Below are 20490 nucleotides of genomic sequence, written 5' to 3' on the forward strand. Positions count from 1 at the left end.
TTTCCCTCTCGCCCTCTCTTTTCTCCCTCTTGGTCAAATTAAAATAAATATATAAATAAATAAACAAGTAATAAAGTTAAATAAAATAATTCTTTTAAAAAACAATTCTAGGGGCCAGCAGGTGTCACGGTGGTTACGGGTGCTGGCCTCCCCACATGGCCAACAACAGTTCGAGACCTAGCACTGGCGGCTTGCTTTCTCATTTTCTCTCTTGCTCTCTTTCATTCTGTTCCTCTCTGGTAAAATTTAAATAAATAAATAAATAAAGGTAAATAAAATAATTATTTTTTAAAAAATCTAGAGGAAAATATAGGTGAATATTTTTATAACCTTGGCAGTAGGGAATACTTTACTAAGTATTTTAAGACAGCCAGAAATGATAAGACTGAAAGTTACATCTGTATAAAAATATAAAACCTTCATATTAAAGCCACACAGTTAAAATACAAGTGAAGATTTAGAAAATGCTATCTGCGGGACCAGCAGTTAGCGTTATGGCTATGTTGCTGGACTCCCACGTAGTTGACCGCAGTTCGCGTCCTGGACCCGGTGGCTTAAAACTCATGCTGGACATGTGTGCATGTGTGCCCAAGATCCCGAGAGGAGTATGGAGAAGGGATTGTGGCGTGGCCATCCCCCCTGGGGGGTGATTTCTCGCTTTCTGTCTGTTTGTCTGGCGAGCGCACGCGCCCTATGGCAAAAGCCTCAAAAAAAAAAAAAAGAAAATGCTATCTGATATATGTTTATTTTTAATAAATAGAATACTTGTCAACAAAAGACAGATCCCCAAAGAAAAACTGATCTGTGAAAATATATAGTAATTTAAAATAAATTAAAAAGAAATATATATATAGTAATTGATAAAGATATGGATGAGCTTCAAGAAGTTCGTGGAGACAGTAGAATTAAAGGACAGCTCATTTTGGTGACCCGCCTCCCCCCCAATAAAAATTAAAAATCCATGCATAGGGGGGCCAGCAGGTGGCTTAGTGAAGGTGCTGAACTCCCACATGGCCAATCACAATTTGAGTTCCACACCTGGAGGCCTGACAATCACACTGAGGGGGTGAGGCGGGCATGTGATATGGTCATTAAGGGCACTGGACTCCCATGTGGCCTATTGCAGTTCGAGTCCCAGATATGGCAGCTTGCTTTCTCACCTTACCTCTCTCTGTCCCTCTCTAGTCAAATTAATATAAGTTAAATAAAATGATTCTTTGGGGAAAAACAGATAACACTGGGCACATTTGTGGGCATGACCCAAATTCCAGGGGAATGAAGGGATCATTGTGTGTCCATCCCCTCTGGGGAGTAATTTCTCACTTTTCCTCTGTCTCTATCTCTGGTGAGCATGTGCACCCTATAACAAAAATCCTTTTTTAAAAAATATACATATATTGTTTTTCCATAATTTGCATTTCCCATGAACTTTCTTCTTAAATTTGCTAGAGATTAAGTGCACTCACCAGGTAGAGCATGAAAGTGAGAAAGCACCCACCATGAAGAATGGTCATGTTGCAATTCTTTCTCCTCTCTCATCCCCCTTTCAGGATTTTGGGTATGTACATACATGTGCCTAGCTCAAATCTCAAGCCAACAGGTCCAGGACTAGAACCATGGGGTTGACCATGTGAGATCCAGCTGCCTTCACCACCACGCCGCCACTGGCCCTCCATGCACTTTTGGATTACTTCTAACAGACAACTAGTGTGAGATGTTAATTCTTGGTTAAAAAAATGCATATTAATGGACCAGCAGGTGGCATGGTGGTTAAAACACTGGACACTCCATGGTTGACCACAGTTCTAGTCCTAGACCTGGTGGCTTGCTTTCTCACTTTCCTAATCTCTCTCTCTCTGGTCAAATTAGAATAAATGAATGAATAAAATTAAATAAATAATTTTTAAAAAATGCATATTAAAAAGCAAAATGTCAGGACCAACAGATGGCTTAAGGGTTACATTGCTGGACGCCCACATAATCAACTGTCATTCAAGTCCCGGATCCAGTGGCTTAAAACGTTAGGTGTGTGTACATGCATCCCCAAAACCCTAAGGGGAGGAAGAAGATTGTAGCATGGACACCCCCCCAGAGGGTGATTTTTCACTTTCTCTCTGTCTCTACAGCAAGTGTACACACCCTATAGGCAGAATCTCTCAACAAACAAACAAAAACACAATTTTGGGGTCAGCAGGTGGCGTCGTGGTTAAGGGCCCTGGACTCCCATTTGTCTGACCATGGTTTGAATCCCAGGCCTGGAGGCTTGCTTTCTTACTTTCTCTCTCTCTGGAAATATTAAAATAATAATCATAGTTAAATAAAATAATGCTTAAAAAATAAAAACACGATTTCAATTTTATTCCTAACAAATTGACAAAGGCATTGTAAAACCCAGTGTTTCAGTGATAGGAGAAAACAGATTTTTAAAAAGAATTATTTCCATTTGTTATTATTTTTAAATTTGACCCAACAGAGTGAGAAAGGGAAAGCAAGAAAAGCAAGTTGCCAGGTCTGGGACTCAAACCGCAGTCGGCCATGTGAGAATCCAGTGCCTTTATCCACCACACCACCTGCCAGCCTCCAGGGAAAACAGAGTCTCTCATAGACTATAGAGTGGGAATGTAAATTGGTATTGATTTGGGGAGCAATTTGCACCAGAATTTATTGGGTCATCAGTAAAGTCATAATGCACTTTTGCATAGAAAAATACATGACTCTTTGGTGGCTTTCTTTCTTTCTCTCTGATTAAATATAAATAACAAACTTAAATAAAAACATATCCTCAAAGGACAAATATGTAAGATTTATAGGTTATTAATTTTAGGGTTCTTTATAATAGTGAAAAATTAGAAATCAGGGCCAGCTAGAGTCCTGGTTAAATATACTGTGGTATATCCATACAAGATAACATAAAGACAACGGAAGTGTCATTATATGCCCATACTTACAGAAAGGCGTGCACAGTATGTTGTGGGGGGGAAGCAATTCACAAAGCTAAATGAATTTCAGCCTTAAAATGAGTATATTGACAACTGCCTTCTAAAATGGTGGACATGAAGTAACTTTTTCTTTTAATAACCTCCTAGGGGGAATGGCACACGCTGCAATCCCTTCTCCTCCTACGAGTTTGGGCATGCATGCACACATGGCCAATGATTTTCAAGCTGCAGCTGTGTTGGAGTCCAGCACCTTAACCAGCATACCACCTGCTGCTTTCAAGATTTGGGGCATGCATGTGTAGTACTCAGGGTGTTTTTTAAGTTGTCAGGTCTGGAACTTGAGTTGCACTGTCAGTTATGGGGATCCAGCTACCTTAACTACCCACACCACCAGCTGGTTCTATACTCAGCTTTTACTATTTTTATAAAAAAAATTCTAAAAAAAAAACACAAAAAGCTACCAAAAACATAAAGTACTAATATCTTTATTGTAGCCAAAGCAGTATTGTATACATCAACTCATTTTACAGTAAAAACATTTTATGTACAACTGTAGAGGAACTGCTGCAGATAGTCAACTTAAAAATGGGTTGTAATTTAAAAGCTCATTGAGGTGTCTGATATGCATATTAGAAAATATTTTTCTCTGTAGAAAACAGTAAAAATGTTATTATTTCCCAAGCTAGCCCAATAATTCTGTCTAAAACAAACAGTAGTTAAATTATACAATATAAATATTTGGATTGTGGGATCAAGGAGAAATATTAGCTTCATTTATTCAAACAGCCATGCCTTTCTTTTTTTAAATTAGCCAGAGGGTGCATGTGCTCACGGGAGAGAGATGGAGGAAGTGGGAAAATTCCTCCCGTGGTGGATGGTTACACAGCAATCCCTTCTCCTCCATTTCTTCTTCCTCTTGGGGTTTTTTGGTATACATGCACATGTACCTGGCATGTTTCTCAGGCCACTGGGTCCAGGACTCAAACTGTGCAGTCAGCACAAACTGTGGGATCCAGCTGCATTAACCACCACACTACCACTGGCCCACGCCATGTTTTGTTTTGTTTTTAAATGAAGCTTTATCAAGTAAAATTCCTATTATTTTAATTCTTACTCTTGATTTATGCCTGATTATTTTTCTTTAGGCTAATTCATAATTCAGTTCATTTTAGCTGTTCCATTTGAAAGGATAGAAATACATCCTTTTTAACTGCTTGATAAAGTACTTGTTTCTATCTAAATCATGAATGAAATGCTTCGGTGTTATTAAAGTATGCCCAGTATTTGGAAAATAACAGAATCTAATAAATTATAACTACAGGGCACATGTGTACTATCATCAAACACCTTCCCCTAATTCTCTGTGGCCTGATGGGAAGCCAGGAGGAGTACAGACAGGTAAAGTGATGAAAACTGACAAGTGGATCAAGGAATTAAAACCAAGGAAAGTCTGAGCATAGTGGGCAAGAAATATCTAGTCAGGTGCCAAAGACGGAACTAAAGTTCAGGTAGAAAAAAGATGTAGCCTCAAGGATCATGGGATGAACCACTATTGCAGCCCTTTACTACAAGGTGCTCAGTAAGAGGCAACTGGATACAAAGACTGGATAGAGAGAAACCAGGGCCTAAGAAGATATCAGTTGTTCAGAGTAACTAAATGAAACAAGACAGATCACTTATTTTAAAAATTTCCCAATCTGTTCTGAAATTCTTAGTACAGAATTTCTAGAAGGTAAGGCAAGAAGACAATGCCATTCCTTAGCTCCTGTGCTATGCAGAATATTTCCCAGAGATACATCTGAGAACTCAAGCAGAGACTTAGGTGGCCCAGGACTATAAGTTCCCTCGCAGCAACTTAAAACAGCTATACAGTTTGTCTTAAAACCTGTTCCTAAGTAGATAAAACCTGTAACAGAAAAGCAACTTAACAGAAATAGATCCTACACTATGGTTTTAGGAACTAGGCCACAGTGAAACTAAACGGGATCGATCTACCTAAACAATCCCATTTTGCCATCTAAAAGTTAACACCTAGAAACAGCAATAATCAAGTTTTCACCATTCAAAGAATGGTGAAATTATTGTACAATTTCACTTACTCTCTTTGCTTTCCACAATTATGAATGTTTCCTTCTAGTACGTGAAAAATACTCAAGAAATGTACTCATGCCCCCTCCTAGTTTAATTCCCTCTTCTTAGTAAATAATGTTAATCTTCCAATAGGAAGAAGTAGATTATATACCCTTTAAGAATCATTTATCTAGCCTCCTTACCTAAAAAGAAAGCTGTGGAGCCATCTTAGTACATTTGGAATTCCTTAAAGACACTGGCTTCCTATTAAAATGCACTTTTTTTTTTTTTTTTTGGAGAGGTTTTTCGCTATAGGGCGTGTGCACTCGCCAGCCAGAAAGAGAGAGACCATAGAGATAGAAAGCGAGAAGTCACCCCCCAGGGGGGATGGTCACGCCGCAATCCCTTCTCCTCCATTCTCCTCTCGGGATCTTGGGCATGCACGCACACGCGCCCGACATGAGTTTTAAGCCACCAGGTCCGGGACGTGAACCGTGGTCGACTACGTGGGAGTCCAGTGACATAGCCATTACGCTAACTGCTGGTTCCCTAAAATGCACTTCTGTATGTACTATTTGTAAAGAATTCACAGAAGCAAGAAGCACCTTATAATGGGAAGTTAAAAAATATTTCACAATGCACATAATCAAATCTGTATCAAATTACATCCTCCAATTCTAGAGCATACACTGATAGAAACTGTATTATAACTCAGCTAAGTCTGAAATCTTGTTTTAAAACATTGCTTGCTTGCTTGTATTGATCCCCAGATGACATGTTGTGGGACCATATGAATAAACGGCAGGTGGCTGAGGAATGCCAATTAGAGAAGACTTGACTTTCAAAGGCAAAAGTAGGTCCTCAAGACATTGTGGCATTCCGTTAGGTATTTACTTTGGAGAAATATACTATTAAGAGACATGTTTAAGAATAAAGACAAATCAAGTTACAAAGTACAAATGACCCTTGAGCAGGGGGGCTGGGATGCCAACTCTTCAAACAGTCAAAAATCCACATTTAACTTTTGACTCCAAAAACTCAACTACTAATAGCTTAATGTTCACAGGAAGACTTACCATTAACACAAACGGTCAATTAACACATATTTTATGTTATATACTATATTCTTACAATACAGCTAGAGAAGATATTAAGAAAACCATAAAGAAAATACATTTACAGTATTTATTTTTAAAAATCCACATAAGTGGGCCCAAGCAGTTCAAACCCTTGTTGTTCAAAGGTCAACTGTATAGGGCAGATAGATACATGCTTAATTTTATAATTTACAGATTAAGCATTAGAATAAAAATAAATTCATATACTTTTTCAAAGAAAAACCCAATGCAGAAATGGCAATAAAGTTACAAAAATGGTGAGATGAAATTATTTAGAAGTTTGTCTCTATGGAAGAGAGGGGGACTGGGCAAGTGGTCAAAAAGGAACATGATGAGCCTATTTTAACTTTGTATGAAAAATACTGTCCAGTTCCAAGTGGCCAAATATAGTTCTATTTTTGCCATATAAATCCTCTACTTCTAATTATTTACCAAATGCTTTATTAAAACTCCGTTTTTGGCCTTTGTTTTGGAATCTGTTATTTCTGTTGCCACCTCCTGATCGCTGTCCCCTGAAGTTTCTGTTTCCTTCACGCTGACCCCTGAAGTTTCTGTTTCCTTCACGTTGACCCCTGAAGCCTCGAGGTCCTTCCCGGGGTCCTTCCATCTCTGGTTGTTCTGTGGCCACAGAGAGTTGCCAGCGTCTTGAATCATGCCATTTCTCCTGTTAAGAGAAGGTTTTGTTTTTATTTTATTTTATTTATTTATTTATTTTACTAAATTTGGTCTAAAATGTCATAAGAAAAACACTTTTGCTATTCCTCCAAAGAAAAAATCAGGTTAATGATTAAAATGCTTAAAAGGTGGCTGATCAGGCCAACCTGGGGCTGTGGTGGTTTAGGCAAATGGATCCTACATGAAGAACTAGGGGTTCAAGTCCCAGACCTGGTGGTCTGACATATATACCAGGCACAAGTGTGTGCCCAAAATTCCAAGAGCAGGATAAACAGAGAAGAGATTGTGGTTAGACCATACCCTACAGGAGTAGGAGGGGCTTCTTTACCTTCCCTTCCAGTGAGCACATGGGCTCTGTGGCAAATTAAACAACAGCAGCAACAAAACAAAAAATATCCACCACACAGATACATAAAATCAGAATGAAAAAACTGGGAGGAAAAAAACAGGAAGATTTAATTCTTAACTGTCTTTCGGTGAGGGGGTTAAATCTATTGTTTCCCATTCTATTTCTTTTTTTTTGGAGAGGTTTTTGCTATAGGGTACATACATTCGCCAGAAAGACAGAGAGAGACAGATAGAAAGCGAGAAATCACCCCCCAGGGGGGATGGTCATGCGGCAATCCCTTCTCCTCCTTTCTCCTCTCGGGATCTTGGGCATGCATGCACACGCGCCCGGCGTGAGTTTTAAGCCACCAGGTCTGGGACGTGAACTGCGGTCGACTACATGGGAGTCCAGTGACATAGCCATTACGCTAACTGCTAGTCCCCCCATTCTATTTCATATCTTATAATGAACATTTTACAATTAAGGCTTAATTTTAAAGTCCAAGAGGAAAAAATACCTGTATTTCTGTTACTGCTGCAGTAGGGACATCAAAGCAAACACCCTGGAAACCAAAGCATCAAAACAAATGAATGTTAATCCAACCAGAGCCCATTAAATAATAACCCAGAGGATACAAGGTATTATGGGGGGAACCCACACCAGGTATTAAGTTCAGATAAACTTTAGACAAAAATCAACACATCACGGTTCCCAAAAGTACATCAGAGAAAGCCAAGGAATATTTTAAGAGATTTTTGCTATAGGGCACACGTGCTTGCCAGAGACAGACAGAAAGCAAGAAATCAGTCCCTGGGAGGGAATGGCAACACCACAACTCCTTCTCCTCCATTCTCCTTTCAGGATCTTGGAAACACATACACATGTGCTTGGCATTAGTTTTAAGCCAGGTTTGGGATTCGAACCGCAGTACACTACATGGGAGTCCAGTGAAATAACCATTAAGCCATCTGCTGGTCCTGCTGAGGAGTATTTTTAAAAAGGACTGCAAATAGGGACAAGCAAGTGGTGTGGTAATTAAAGGCACTGGGCTCTCACATAGCTGATCATGGTTTGAGTCTTGGACCCAGTGGCTTGAACTCATGCTGAACATGTGTGTGTACATGCCCAAAACCCCAAGAGAAGGGATGGTTGGGTGGCCACCCCACCTATGTATGGGATGTCTCTGGTGAGCATAGATATAACAACAACAAAAAAACTAAAAAACAAAAACAAAACAAAAAAAACCCTACAAATAATTTAGAACTTCCTGTCTACAGAAATATTCCTACTATGCCATACTAACTGACAAGTAGCTAACTACATTTTATAGCTGAGAAAACAGAGGCTTGAAATGCTAGCTGACTTATCTGAGGTTACACAGCTGGTAAATGCAGCAGGTATTTAAGATCTGGGCTGTACTGCTCTGAACTATGGCCTAAAACCATTACAACATACTGCTTTCCATCAGAAAGGCCCCACCAACTAATCAGGATGACCTAATTAAAATCAGGGAAGGAAATTATCTTCTATTTTTTCATAATTTAGTCTCCTGTGAAAGAACATGTAAAAAAAAAAAAAGGAAAGAAAGAAAGGAAAGGAAAAATAAGTCACTCAGAGGACACAAGGGTTCGGTAATAAGTGCCATCCTCTCCAGTTAAGGAAGCCTACTGCAGCACCAACCTGTAATGGACACAGGCACTCCTCTCCTCGCCGTCTTTCACTGTGAAATTTTACCAGGAACATACCTTCTACCCAATAACTCCCCCAACTATAATACGGGTATCACTGGGTGCTGGTGGATTTTGCCAATTATGGAATCTTCATCTCCTTATTAACCAAATATTTGAGTTTATATCAGACATTCATTGGGGCATACCCATTACTAGAAAACAGATTTTTGCCCTTAAGTAAGTCATGTTGTTCTTGAGGCTCATAGTTAGTAAACAATCATATCAAAGTAAAATTTACCTGAATGAATGTATGTCTTAAGAACTCTGCTGTAAAGAGTTAAGATAGACATAATTGGCTGCTAAGGCCAGGGATAACTTCATAGGGAAATTTAAGGCTAACCAAAGTCATAAAGGACACTGGAGAGAAAAAAAAATAATACATGCAGTAGGTTCAGCATACACTTAGTAAGAAGGTAAGTATAGGGTACTTGGTATTGCCAGAGTACGAGTTTTTGGAGGTGGTAAGGCAGACATGAAGCTGGTGAAGGGGTAGGGAGCTAGCCAGGAAGAATCTTATCCTCTGTATGAATGGGTTGGGACTTTACTCCGTAAGTTATCTGGGGCTGCTTAAGGAAGTTCAACAACACAGTGAGACGTGCGATGAGATGAGATGAAATGAAGATAACCTGACTGGGTTCACTAGTCTTAATTTGTCCAAGTGTAGTAAATGAACTCCCAGAATCCTGAGCTCTTTCAGGATTTCTTGCATTCAAAACTATTTTCATAACATTTAGACATTATCTGGCATTTTTATTCTCATTTTCCCACAAGGGTATAGTGGAATTTCCCAAACACTATGTGACTTGTGGTAATGTTGCTCTGATGGCTGATGGAGCATGTTACTATTTTAGAGTTCCTGTTTTAATTTCTAATACAGAAAATTATCAGTAAATAAAAGTCATACAAACGAAAGCTTTTCAGTGTCCCCAACATTTGTTAAGAATATAAAGGGTCATGAGATCAAAATGTTTGGGAACAACTGTGCTAATCTATGCTATTAACTGAAAGCCTGATTCAGGCAGACAAATGCAAGGTTTGGGAAGTAAAATTTTAAATCTGAAACTTAAATTCAAGATTCTGAGTAAGTTATTTAATAGATAGTTGGGTAGAGATCTCAAAGAAGCAGGTGGATCTTCAGTTCTGGTGTTGTATACAGAATGGTTCAGGCGATACATAGATGCAGTGTCAGTCTACTGGTGGCCACTAAGAGCCACCATGAGTGAGACTGCCCAGGAAAGACCATGGAGTGAAAAGATGCAGCATCCCAGAGAACAGGGAGAAGCCATTATACTGTTGTCTCGCTCATGTAAAGCTACTTAAAGTGAGGTAATAGCAGAGGCCCAAGACTTACCAGCTTTCCTTTGAGAAAGACCATTCCCTTCACTTTGGAATCAACATCCTCACCCAGCTGCTCCTTAAGTTCTTTCCAAGCATAACTAATGTTTGGCATTTCGATTGAACACCGCAAGATCATAGTCACAAAACCCTTATGCGAAAAGGAGAACAAAAATTATAAAGTCTTGAAAACTAACCTAAAATATAAACATCTGCAATATTTCTGAAAAAGCTCTTCCTAAAAGCGTATACCACACACACACACACACACACACACACACACACAGTTAGTTCAAGTAAAATCAGAAAACTCCGAGTAAGGTTGGTGGACTCTATTAATGTCATTAACTTGGTATTACTTTCCCAAAGTATCACCACCAGGGAATCTAAGCAGAGTATACCATGAACTCTTTATTATTTCTTACAACTATGTGAATCTATAATTCTCTCACTAAAAATTCCATTATAAGGAAAGGAAAATGAAAGTATACACCTTCTAAAGTTTTGAGGTGTGCCAGTTAAATACATTATGTACATTAATGTGCATATATCAGGATATTGGACGTATTTTTCATGCAAAACTGCATGATGGTGCCAGCAGATAATGTAGCAGTTACGTTGCTGGACTCTCACATGGCCAACCCCGGTTCAAATCCCAGACCTCACGGCTTGAAACAAAGATGAGAGACATGTGCATGCATGCCTAAGATCCTGGGAGGAGAAGCAATTACAGTGTAACCATCCCCCTGGGAAGGATGATTTCTCAATTTCCTTCTCACTGTCTGTCTTTCGGTCAAGCACATGTGCCCTAAGGCAATACTCTCTTAAAAAAAAAAAAATGCTGGGACCAGCAGGTGGTATGGTGGTTAAGGTGCTGGACACTCCTACATGGCCAACCGTGGTTCGAGTTCTGGACCTGGTGGCTTGCTTTCTCACTTTCTCCCTCTCTCTCTCTGTGTCTCTCTCTGGTCAAAGTAAAATAAAATAATTATAAATAATAAAAACTTAAAAAAAATTTTAAAATACATTATGACTTTACAACTACCCAATGTATAGTCCCCTCCCCCCACCCCAGAGGGCACATGTGCTTGTCAGAAGGGTACAGAGAGGAAAAAAAAAGATAAAAAAGTACCCCCACAATGGGCACAGTCACTTTGCATTTCTCCATCATTTCAGGATTTTGGACATACATGCGGACACACCTGTGTATTACAAGCTGCCAGGTCTAATGCATGTGGTTAGCCATGTGGGATCTAGCCACCTTAAACACTAGGCCATAGGCTGGCCTCAGTTTTTTTTTTTTTTTTTTAAAGAAAAATATAAATAATTCACGCACCATAAAATCCACTATTTTAACATGTGTAATTCACATTTTTTTTTTAGCCTATCCATAAAGTTCGTAGTTATCAACACTGTATCTAGAACATCTCATCACTCTAAAATGAAACCCTGTACTCATTAGTAGCCACTGCTGCCCCTTCCCTCCTCCAGCTTCTGGCAACCACTTATGTTTTCTGCCTCTATGAATTCTGTTTATACACATGCTCACACACAACTTCAACATTAGACATATGACCAGGAACCTTACCACATTTGAGTTGATCAACGAGCGCTGGTCTACTGACGTGGCACCTGAAATATGGGCCAGTGCTGCTGCCAGAGCTTCTACGGCCCCCTTCTCCTCAATCAGCTTCTCGGCTGACTGCTTGAAGTGACTAATGGCAGTGGGAGGCACAGAATCCAGAAGCCTATGTCAGATGGAGAGAACTGTTTGTTAGGAATAAAGACAGCAGACGTGAACAAATCTTTCTTCTAAGACAATAGTGCTTCAAGATACATCAGAAGCTTTCAAAGCCAAATCTGCCACATATGTTAACACATCTTTGGGATAAAATGTCAATGATCACATTTCTGTAGTATTAAATCCATTACTTTGTAGCTAATTCTTAATTAGCACCAATGCCCAAACATAAAGTTTACCCCAAGGAAACAGTGTATACTACAGGATTTCTAAGACAGAAATTATAATTTAAAATATGTATCAATATAGACTACTTCCATAAACCACAAAGCATGCAATGAAAGGCTATACTGCCATTAAAAGTAATGATAAGGGGCGAGCAGATGGCATGGTGGTTAATGACACTGGACACCCATATGGCCTACTGAGGTTCGAATTTCAGACTGGCCAGCTTGCTTTCTCACTTTTTCTCTCTCTCTCTTGCCCTGTAACACTCTGGTCAAAATGAAAATAAGTAAATAAATTTTAAAAAAGTTAAATAGAATAATTTTTAAAAATAAAAGTAATAATAAATAATACTGAGTATCTTTCAGAAAAACTGTATTACTTCTTTTTGAAATAGAGATTTTATTTTTGTTATAGGGTGAGTGCACTCGCCAGAGAGACAAAAAGCAATAAATCATCCCCCGCTGCTGCCAAGGGGTATGGCCATACCACAAACCCTTCTCTTCCATTTACCTATAGGGATTTTAGGCACAAATGCCTAGTGTGGGTTTGAAGCCACTGGGTCCGGGATCACCATGGCCTAGTATAGTTCAGGGAGCAGAAGCCCACATGGCTGACCATGCAGTATAAGTCCCAGACCAAGTGGCTAAGAAAGCATCCAGGCATGGGAAGCTATGCCCTAAAGTCCATCTTCTAGATTCCCGAAATATGCACACAAGTGGAGGAGAGATTTTGTCACAGAATGACCAGAAACCACCACAGAGGCCTAAGAAACATGAGAAACCAAGAAAATATCTCTCTCCTAAGGGTAAAGAACAATCCCTCCTCATCCAGACAGTACAGTAGAACTCGTGGAAATGTCTGATAGAGAATTCGGAATATTCATAATGACAAAACTAGATGAGATGCAAGAATTGAGAGATAATGAACTCCAGAAGATGCAGGAGAAAAGAGACAAAGAGTTCCAGGAGGTGTTGAAGTTCTTCCATGATCTGAAAGAGGAAATACACACCATAAAAAAAGAATCAAATGGAGCTATTAGAGATGAAGGTTGCCATTCAGGAAAGCAAAACCTCACTTGAAAGTATTAAAAGCAGATTAGTCCATGCAGAAGTTCAAATCTCAGATGTTGAAGGCAAAATCTCTGATCCAGAAAGAAGACCAAAAAAAAAAAATAATAATAACTGAAAAAATAACCCCCCCAAAAGAGAACACTGTACAAGAAATACTAGAGAGCATTAAGGGCCCAAACATCCAGATAACTGGTATCCCAGAAGGTGAGGAAACTAGTTAAGAGCATTGATAATCTACGCCATGAAATCTTGGAAGAAAACTTTCCAGATCTAGAGAGGCATTCAAATATCCAGATCTAAGAAATACAAAGAACCCCTAACAGAATCAACCCAAGAAGATCTTCCCCAAGGTACATCATAGCAAGACTGGCCAAATCTACAGACAAAGACAAGATAACTAAAATTGGCAAGAGAGAAATGTTGGGTTACTTACAAAGGCTATCCAATCAGGCTAACCTGAGACCACTCATCAGAAACAATGTGAGCAAGGAAAGAATGAGAAAATATATTTAAAGTGATAAGTGAAAAACAGTTTCAACCAAGAATACTATACCCAGCAAAATGATCTTTAAATATGGAAAGAAAGGATAAAAACATTCTCAGATAGGGGCCAGCAGGTGCCACGGTGGTTTATCAACATAACAGCAATCCTTGCCAGCTAAACATTTAATATAACTTAAAAAATAATTGACTCTTGGGCTAGCCAGGTGGCATGGTGGCTAAGGTGGCTGGATCCCATATGGCAAACAGCACAGTTTGAATCCTACATCTAGTATCTTGAAAAACATTCCAGCTAAGTGTGTGTAGGTGCCCAAATCTCAAGAGGAGAGTGGAGACAAAGCAGTGTGTTCAACTACCCCACACTCTACCAAGCACATGTGTCCTAAAGCAAAACTTAAAAAAAAAAAAAAAAAAAAAAACTGACTATCAATTCTACCAGGTAGAAAACTGGATTAACAAAGATTTAGAATGTAACCTGTGATCCTAAAAAAAAAAAAATCACACCATATCTAAGATCATTTTCCTATGATGTCCAAGACAAACCAAACTGTTTTAGTGGTCTACCCAGGAGAACAGAATTAGGCAGAAATGAGGATATTTACTTTGAAAAATTACGTTCAGCACAGTTTGAATGTTTTTATAACAAGCAATAAAGAAAATAAAACTGTAAAGGTCATATTTCATAATGGCACAAAAATTTGCAGTATTTATCAGCAGAAAGCACTGAAACGGACCCCAGCAGTGGGCGGGAACATACCTAATTGCATCTTTGCTGGAAGCTTTTATTATTTCTGTTGCAGAAGGAACACCTATTCGCTTAAATTTAATTCCCTACAAGAAAATGAATCACAGTTTAATGTACAAGGTGACTATCAATTATTCCCATCAAGATCAGCAGACCTTTAATTTTTAAATATTTATGAAATGCATTTATCACATTAGAAAGGATTTTTTAGTCACAGAAAAGTTATAAAGACAGTAGAGTTCCTGTAGTAGTATGCACATCTACTGACAGGAAAAATTATTTACTATTAACTCTGACTTTACTCTGTATTTGTGTTCTCTTATTTTTTCAGGACATTGACAGTTAAGAAGTGCTGGCTGGACACTGTACAGTATCTCTGAATTTGAGGCTGTATGATATTTTTCTCACACTTGTACTGGGGTTACAAGTTTGGGGGAAGAAAACCAGAGGTGAGTAATATCTCACCACATCTTATCAGGGGCATGTGCTTCTCACTGATGATATGAACCATGATCACCTGGGCTGGGTGGTCTGCTGGTTTCTCCACTGTAAAGTCCTCAACCCCTTAACCCCTCTCCCCACCATCACTATGCTCTCTTCTTTGTAAACTTACTAAGTACAATCTGCTGAAGTAGATATTATCTATTTAAGTATAAATTCACCTATAAGGAAAACCAGTGTCTCCCCGCCTTTTATTAAAAAAAGTTTATTTTCTTCACCCTTTGCAGGCTCTTCACAATTCTCCCCTAAGCCCTGCAGCCAGTCAAGATCAACAGCATGCCTGATGCATTCAGGTAGACCTGGAACACGAATCCAGAGCCTTCCTACAGGCCCCCCAGCACTAGGCACTAGTAGCCTTACTGTCTGTGCCACCACAGCTGGGCTTTCTTCATCCTTTTGGTTTCTGAGCAATTTCTCTAACACTTGAATCTTTGCTTAGATATTTCTGATGTATTCCTGTTATCACTGTCTGAAAATTGCCTTTTAAACATAAAAACAAAACCACCATTTTTAAATGCAGTTATTTAAAAACAGCCCTTACATCATAAGACAGTATTTAAAGCAATATGTATCTAACACGTTTCAATCATGACTACATGCTGGAAATAAAAATATTAATTTAAAGATAATGAAAATTGAAAAAAGAAACTAAAGACTGACTTTAGAACAACTATTGAATGAAAGTTAAGAAAACATTAACAGTTTTACCGCTTTTTGCTCCACTAGTGCTAACTGATATTCTTCCTTGTGTTGATAAAAGCAGATGCAAACCCCTGTCCTTCCAGCTCTACCGGTTCTTCCAGAGCGATGAATGTAGGACTCTACATCCTATTGAAATAAGAAACACAGGAGTGACACTGACGACAACAGAGACATGAGCAGCCTATGCACAGTAAGTGTTTATGTACCTAGGAGAATAAAGGAAGGTCTCTTAGCACTTCGACCTAAATTAGTGACAATGTTAAAAACCTCTAAAATTTCCTTGGGACCAACAGCGTAATGGCTATGTTGCTGAACTCCCATGTAGTCAACCATGGTTCGAGTCCCAGAACCAGTGGCTTAAACTCATGCTGGGCGCATGTGCATCCGTGCCCAAGATCCCGAGAAGAGAATGGAGGAGAAGGGATTGCGGCATGAACATCCCCCCCGGGAGGTGATTTCTTGCTTTCTGTCTCTCTCTCTGGCAAGCGCACGTACCCTATAGCAAAAACTTCTCCAAAAAAACCAAAAAACAAAAAACAAAAACACCTCTAGAATTTCCCTTATTCTGCAGGCTAATTTGTAACAGATTAGAACATTAATTTTTAATAATTATTTATTTTATTTTATTTATTTATTATTATTATTATTTTTAGTTTGACCAGAGACAGAGGGTGAGACTGACAGAGAGAGGAAGTGAGAAAGCAAGCCACCAGATTCAGGACTTGAACCCTGGTCGGCCATATGGGAGTGTCCAGCGCCTTAACCACCACGCCACCTGCTGGTCCCATAACAGATTAGAACATTAATTTAAACATTGTTTAAACAGTAGCTTATCCAATAAAAGCAAATATGTAATTTCAATTTTTACTTTTAACTTTCTAGTAGCCACACTAAGAATTTAAATATAGGGGTGAACTAATTTTAGTTATCTATAATTTATTATTTCAAAATGTTTTCTGTATAAAACAAGTTATCAAAAAGATTATTTTATATCCTCAAAATCCAAAATATATAATTTAAAATTTTACATTTAAATCCAGTGTGTATTTTGCACTTAAAAGTACATGTCGATTCAGATGAACTATGTTTCAAGTAATCAACATGCAGCTAATGGCCCATCCTAAATAAGCCTACAGACTCACTCCTAAAATAATGTCTAGTCTCGCACTTACAGGACTTCCTTTTTAACAACTGGTGAATTCATGGTCATCAGGAATTCTTTCATTCACTATATGCAACCCTTTTTCTTTCCTTTTTCTCCTAATTTGCCAGAGGGTACATGTACTCTCCAGAGAGAGAGAGAGAGATAGAAAGAGAAAGTGAGAAGGCACTTCCCCAAACCACACCACCACCTCAAAGGGGATGGTCATACTACAGTTTCTTCTCCATTTCTCCCTCTTTTTGGGATTCTGGGCGCACACACACATGCACATTCCTATGGTTTTTAATTTTTAATTCATTCGTTTATTTTAATTTTTGGTGAGAGAGAGACAGAGATTGAGAGACAAAGTAAGAAAGCCACCAGGTGTAGAACTTGAACCAGTTGGCCACATGGTAGTGTCCAGCACCTTAACCACCACGCCACGTGCAGGCCCCACCTAAGGTGTTTTACAAGCTGCTTGGTTCTGGATTTGAACTACATGGTAGGCTGTGTGGAACCCAGCTGTAAGGAATGGCAAGATCTGAGCAACACAAAAGTGACCTTTAAACACAAGCAGAAACACGGTTCTTGTGTTGACACTGCAGGGCTACCAAAAGCTTTTAACGAGAATATCCTCCGTGTGTCAACACAGCAGGGCAGTGTTGTATAAAATAAAACCCTGTTAGCCACAGAAGGCCCAGAAAGATAAGAGAAAGTCACAAGACTCCAGAGGGTCCACATCTTCAGTCCATAACATCAGAAAACTGGTTTTGCATTCTGCTTCTCCCTCCTTCCCCTTTTATGGAGAGGTTTTTGCTACAGGGCGCGTGCGCTAGCCAGAAAGAAAGAGAGAAAGACAGAAAGCAAGAAATCACTCCCCGGGGGGGATAGCCAAACTGCAATCCCTTCTCCTCCATTCTCCTCTCGGGATCTTGGGCGGGCACGCATGCACACATGCCCGGAGTGAGTTTAAGCCACAGGGTCGGAGACTCAAACCGCCGTCACCTACACGGAGTCCAGCAATATAGCCATTATGCCAACTACTGGTCCCTCCCTCCCTCCCCTTTTTTGCCCTATAGAATAAACCTGGGAACAGCTCTAGGCCACCTGATCCCTGCTTTTATCTACTTGTGTGCCTGTTTCCAATCCATAGCCACTTCCACTGAGGAGCACATACAGCTGTGCAGGCCACGGCACCCGGCCCCGCTAATAACCATGCCACTGTTCGCCCATAAGCAAACTTTTGGAAGGCCAGGAGGTGGTACAGTGGTTAAGGGTACTAGATTCCCACATAGCTGACCATGGTTTGAATCTTGGACCTGGCGGTTTGCTTTCTCACTTTCCCTTTCTCTCTCACTCTGTCCCTCTTTGGTCATATTAAAACGAATGAATAAATTTAAAAGCAAAAAAATGTGTATTTGCTGGATCCGGCAGGTCACATGGTGATTAAGGGGCTGGACTCCTACATGCTGACCATGGTTCAAGTCCTGGACCTGACAGCTTGCTTTCTCACTTTTCCTCTCTCCCTCTCTGTGTTTATCTGGTCAAGTTAAAAACAACAATAAATAAAACTAAATAAAAATATTAAAAAAAATATAAGAATGCATGGGACCAGTAGGTAGTGTGGTGGTTAAGGCGCTAGACACTCCCACATGGCCAACCAGGGTTCGAGTCCTGAATCAGGCGGCTTGCTTTCTCACTTCCTCTCTCCCTCACTCACTCTCTGGTCAAATTAAAAAATAAAGGAATGAATAAATTATTAAAAAAATATATGAATGCATTCACCAGCTTGTAGGGAGGTTATGTAGTCTTCATACTGAAAGTGATTGGAACAGGCTTCTTTACACCAACCTTTATTTAGATGAAGTGCTTTCCACACCACATAAAGTATGCTTCACAGCCCCTTACCCATAACTCAGGACCAGCAGATGGTAAAATGGTTACGTCGCTGGACTCTCACATAGTCAACCATGGTTTGATTCCTGGACCCGGTGGCTTTAAAAAACATAAAACTCACACCAGGAATGTGTGCCCAAAATCCTAAGAGGAGGCTGGAGGAGAAGAGACTGTGGCAATGGCCAGCCCCTGAGAGATGATTTCTCAGTTTCTGTCTTTCCTTCTCAACAGCAAGTACATGTGCCCTATAGCAAAAATCTCTTAAAAAAAAAAAAAAAAGGACCCATAATTTAAAACCTAAGCAGCTCCAACTACAGAGGCTGTTAATTACAGGCTCCTTCCCTCCCCTGTGCTCTAACCTGTGCATTTATCCATACAACTCCTGACTCCATGTAAGTCCTTCTTCCCATCTCCGTGATCCTATTGAAAATTGTGCTAACTCCATAAAGTCTTCCAGGACTATTCTCTAACCATAAGCCATCCTTTCTAATTCTGGCACTTCCATTCAACAGTTAGCTCTCAGGGGAGGGCCTTATAACAGGTTTTAAAAATCACTTTTAGTATCCTAGCACTCAAGAGATAGCAATTAGTAATCACATGCAAAGAAATAACAATTTCCAATCTGTTTTAATACCCCTCCAAAAATAAAAATAAAATAAAAGCACATACCTTTGGTGGAGAGCATTGTACAACCAAATCAACCTCAGGGATGTCTAGTCCACGTGCAGCAACATTAGTTGCCACCAAAACTCCAAAATTACCATTTCTAAAACCTTTCAGCGTGATTTCTCTCTGTTTCTGTGGAATGTCTCCATGTAGTGACTGGGCATCCTGCCAAAGAATAACAGTGGCCTAAGAATACTAGATCTAATAATACAGGTACATTTTTCATCATCCATTAGGCCTGTAAAAGAAATCTGTTTTGGCAATCATGCTAAAAATATTATGAAGGGGAAATGTGGCTTAATTAAACAACTTCAAATTTATTTTTAAATCCCCAGTCACTGTATCAACTGTATCCAACTATACATAATATACGTAGTAAGATTGAGGCTTCAAATAAGAATGATCAAATGTACTAAATTTGCAGTTCACACAACCCTTTCCTTAAGACTGATGTATTTAAGTCACCTTTAGGTTTAATCGACCCTTCCCTTATCTGTATGATGAGACTAACAGAACATGTGTGCTCTAACATGTATTAACTTTGACCATTTATTCAAAGAGGTTTCCTTGCATTTCTAACTGAATTTAAAGTGGAAGTTATTGGATGAGTGAAAAACAGTCCTAGAGCAGATATGCCCAAGGTGAAGATTTGTTGATATTCCCAGTTCCGCAGGCACAAGAACAAACCTGCTTTATAGAAGTGTTCTGCGAGAGCTCCTGGGCCTCTTTCTTGGTTTCACAGAAGATGATGGTACGCCCTTGATGGCCACTGTACACTCGGATCACATCCCCAATAACCGCTGCCCTCTGAGTCCAATGGCACTTGATAGCCAGATGCTTATGAAAGAGGAAGAAAAACACATCTCTAAGGACGTTTTCCTGGTACCTGAAATCAACTTTTCAACACAAGCAGGATAATAATGTCTAGATAGTGGATGAAAGTGCTCAAGCCCGATAGAGCTACAAGCTGATACCATTGCCTTCAGAAAATGGACATAAATAAAACCCTAAATAACCATTAAAGCAAAAGAGCAAAATGCCTCTGCCCTTTCTCCAAAGAGTATCTGCATTCTTTATTTTCTGATCTAACCAGGAAAATGTAGG

General features: G+C 39.4%; 1 protein-coding gene across 2 annotated transcripts in view; it reads right to left on the minus strand.

Moving 5' to 3' along the window:
• Nucleotides 1-5881: 5881 nt before the first annotated feature.
• Nucleotides 5882-20490, minus strand: part of DDX21 (DExD-box helicase 21) — a 29266-nt gene continuing 14657 nt past the window's right edge. For both annotated transcript variants that reach the window (XM_006148934.3, XM_014587971.2), the window contains 8 exons: nt 20074-20223; nt 19390-19551; nt 15690-15809; nt 14493-14566; nt 11784-11943; nt 10212-10346; nt 7648-7692; nt 5882-6791 (listed from right to left, as the gene is read on the minus strand). In XM_006148934.3, the coding sequence (XP_006148996.1) occupies nt 6552-6791; nt 7648-7692; nt 10212-10346; nt 11784-11943; nt 14493-14566; nt 15690-15809; nt 19390-19551; nt 20074-20223 (1086 nt within the window). In that variant the 3' untranslated portion in view covers nt 5882-6551. The remainder of the gene's footprint in view (nt 6792-7647; nt 7693-10211; nt 10347-11783; nt 11944-14492; nt 14567-15689; nt 15810-19389; nt 19552-20073; nt 20224-20490) is intronic.

This window comes from Tupaia chinensis, unplaced genomic scaffold (genome assembly GCF_000334495.1).
Source record: "Tupaia chinensis unplaced genomic scaffold, TupChi_1.0 Scaffold000250_1, whole genome shotgun sequence".
Lineage (NCBI taxonomy): Eukaryota > Metazoa > Chordata > Mammalia > Scandentia > Tupaiidae > Tupaia > Tupaia belangeri.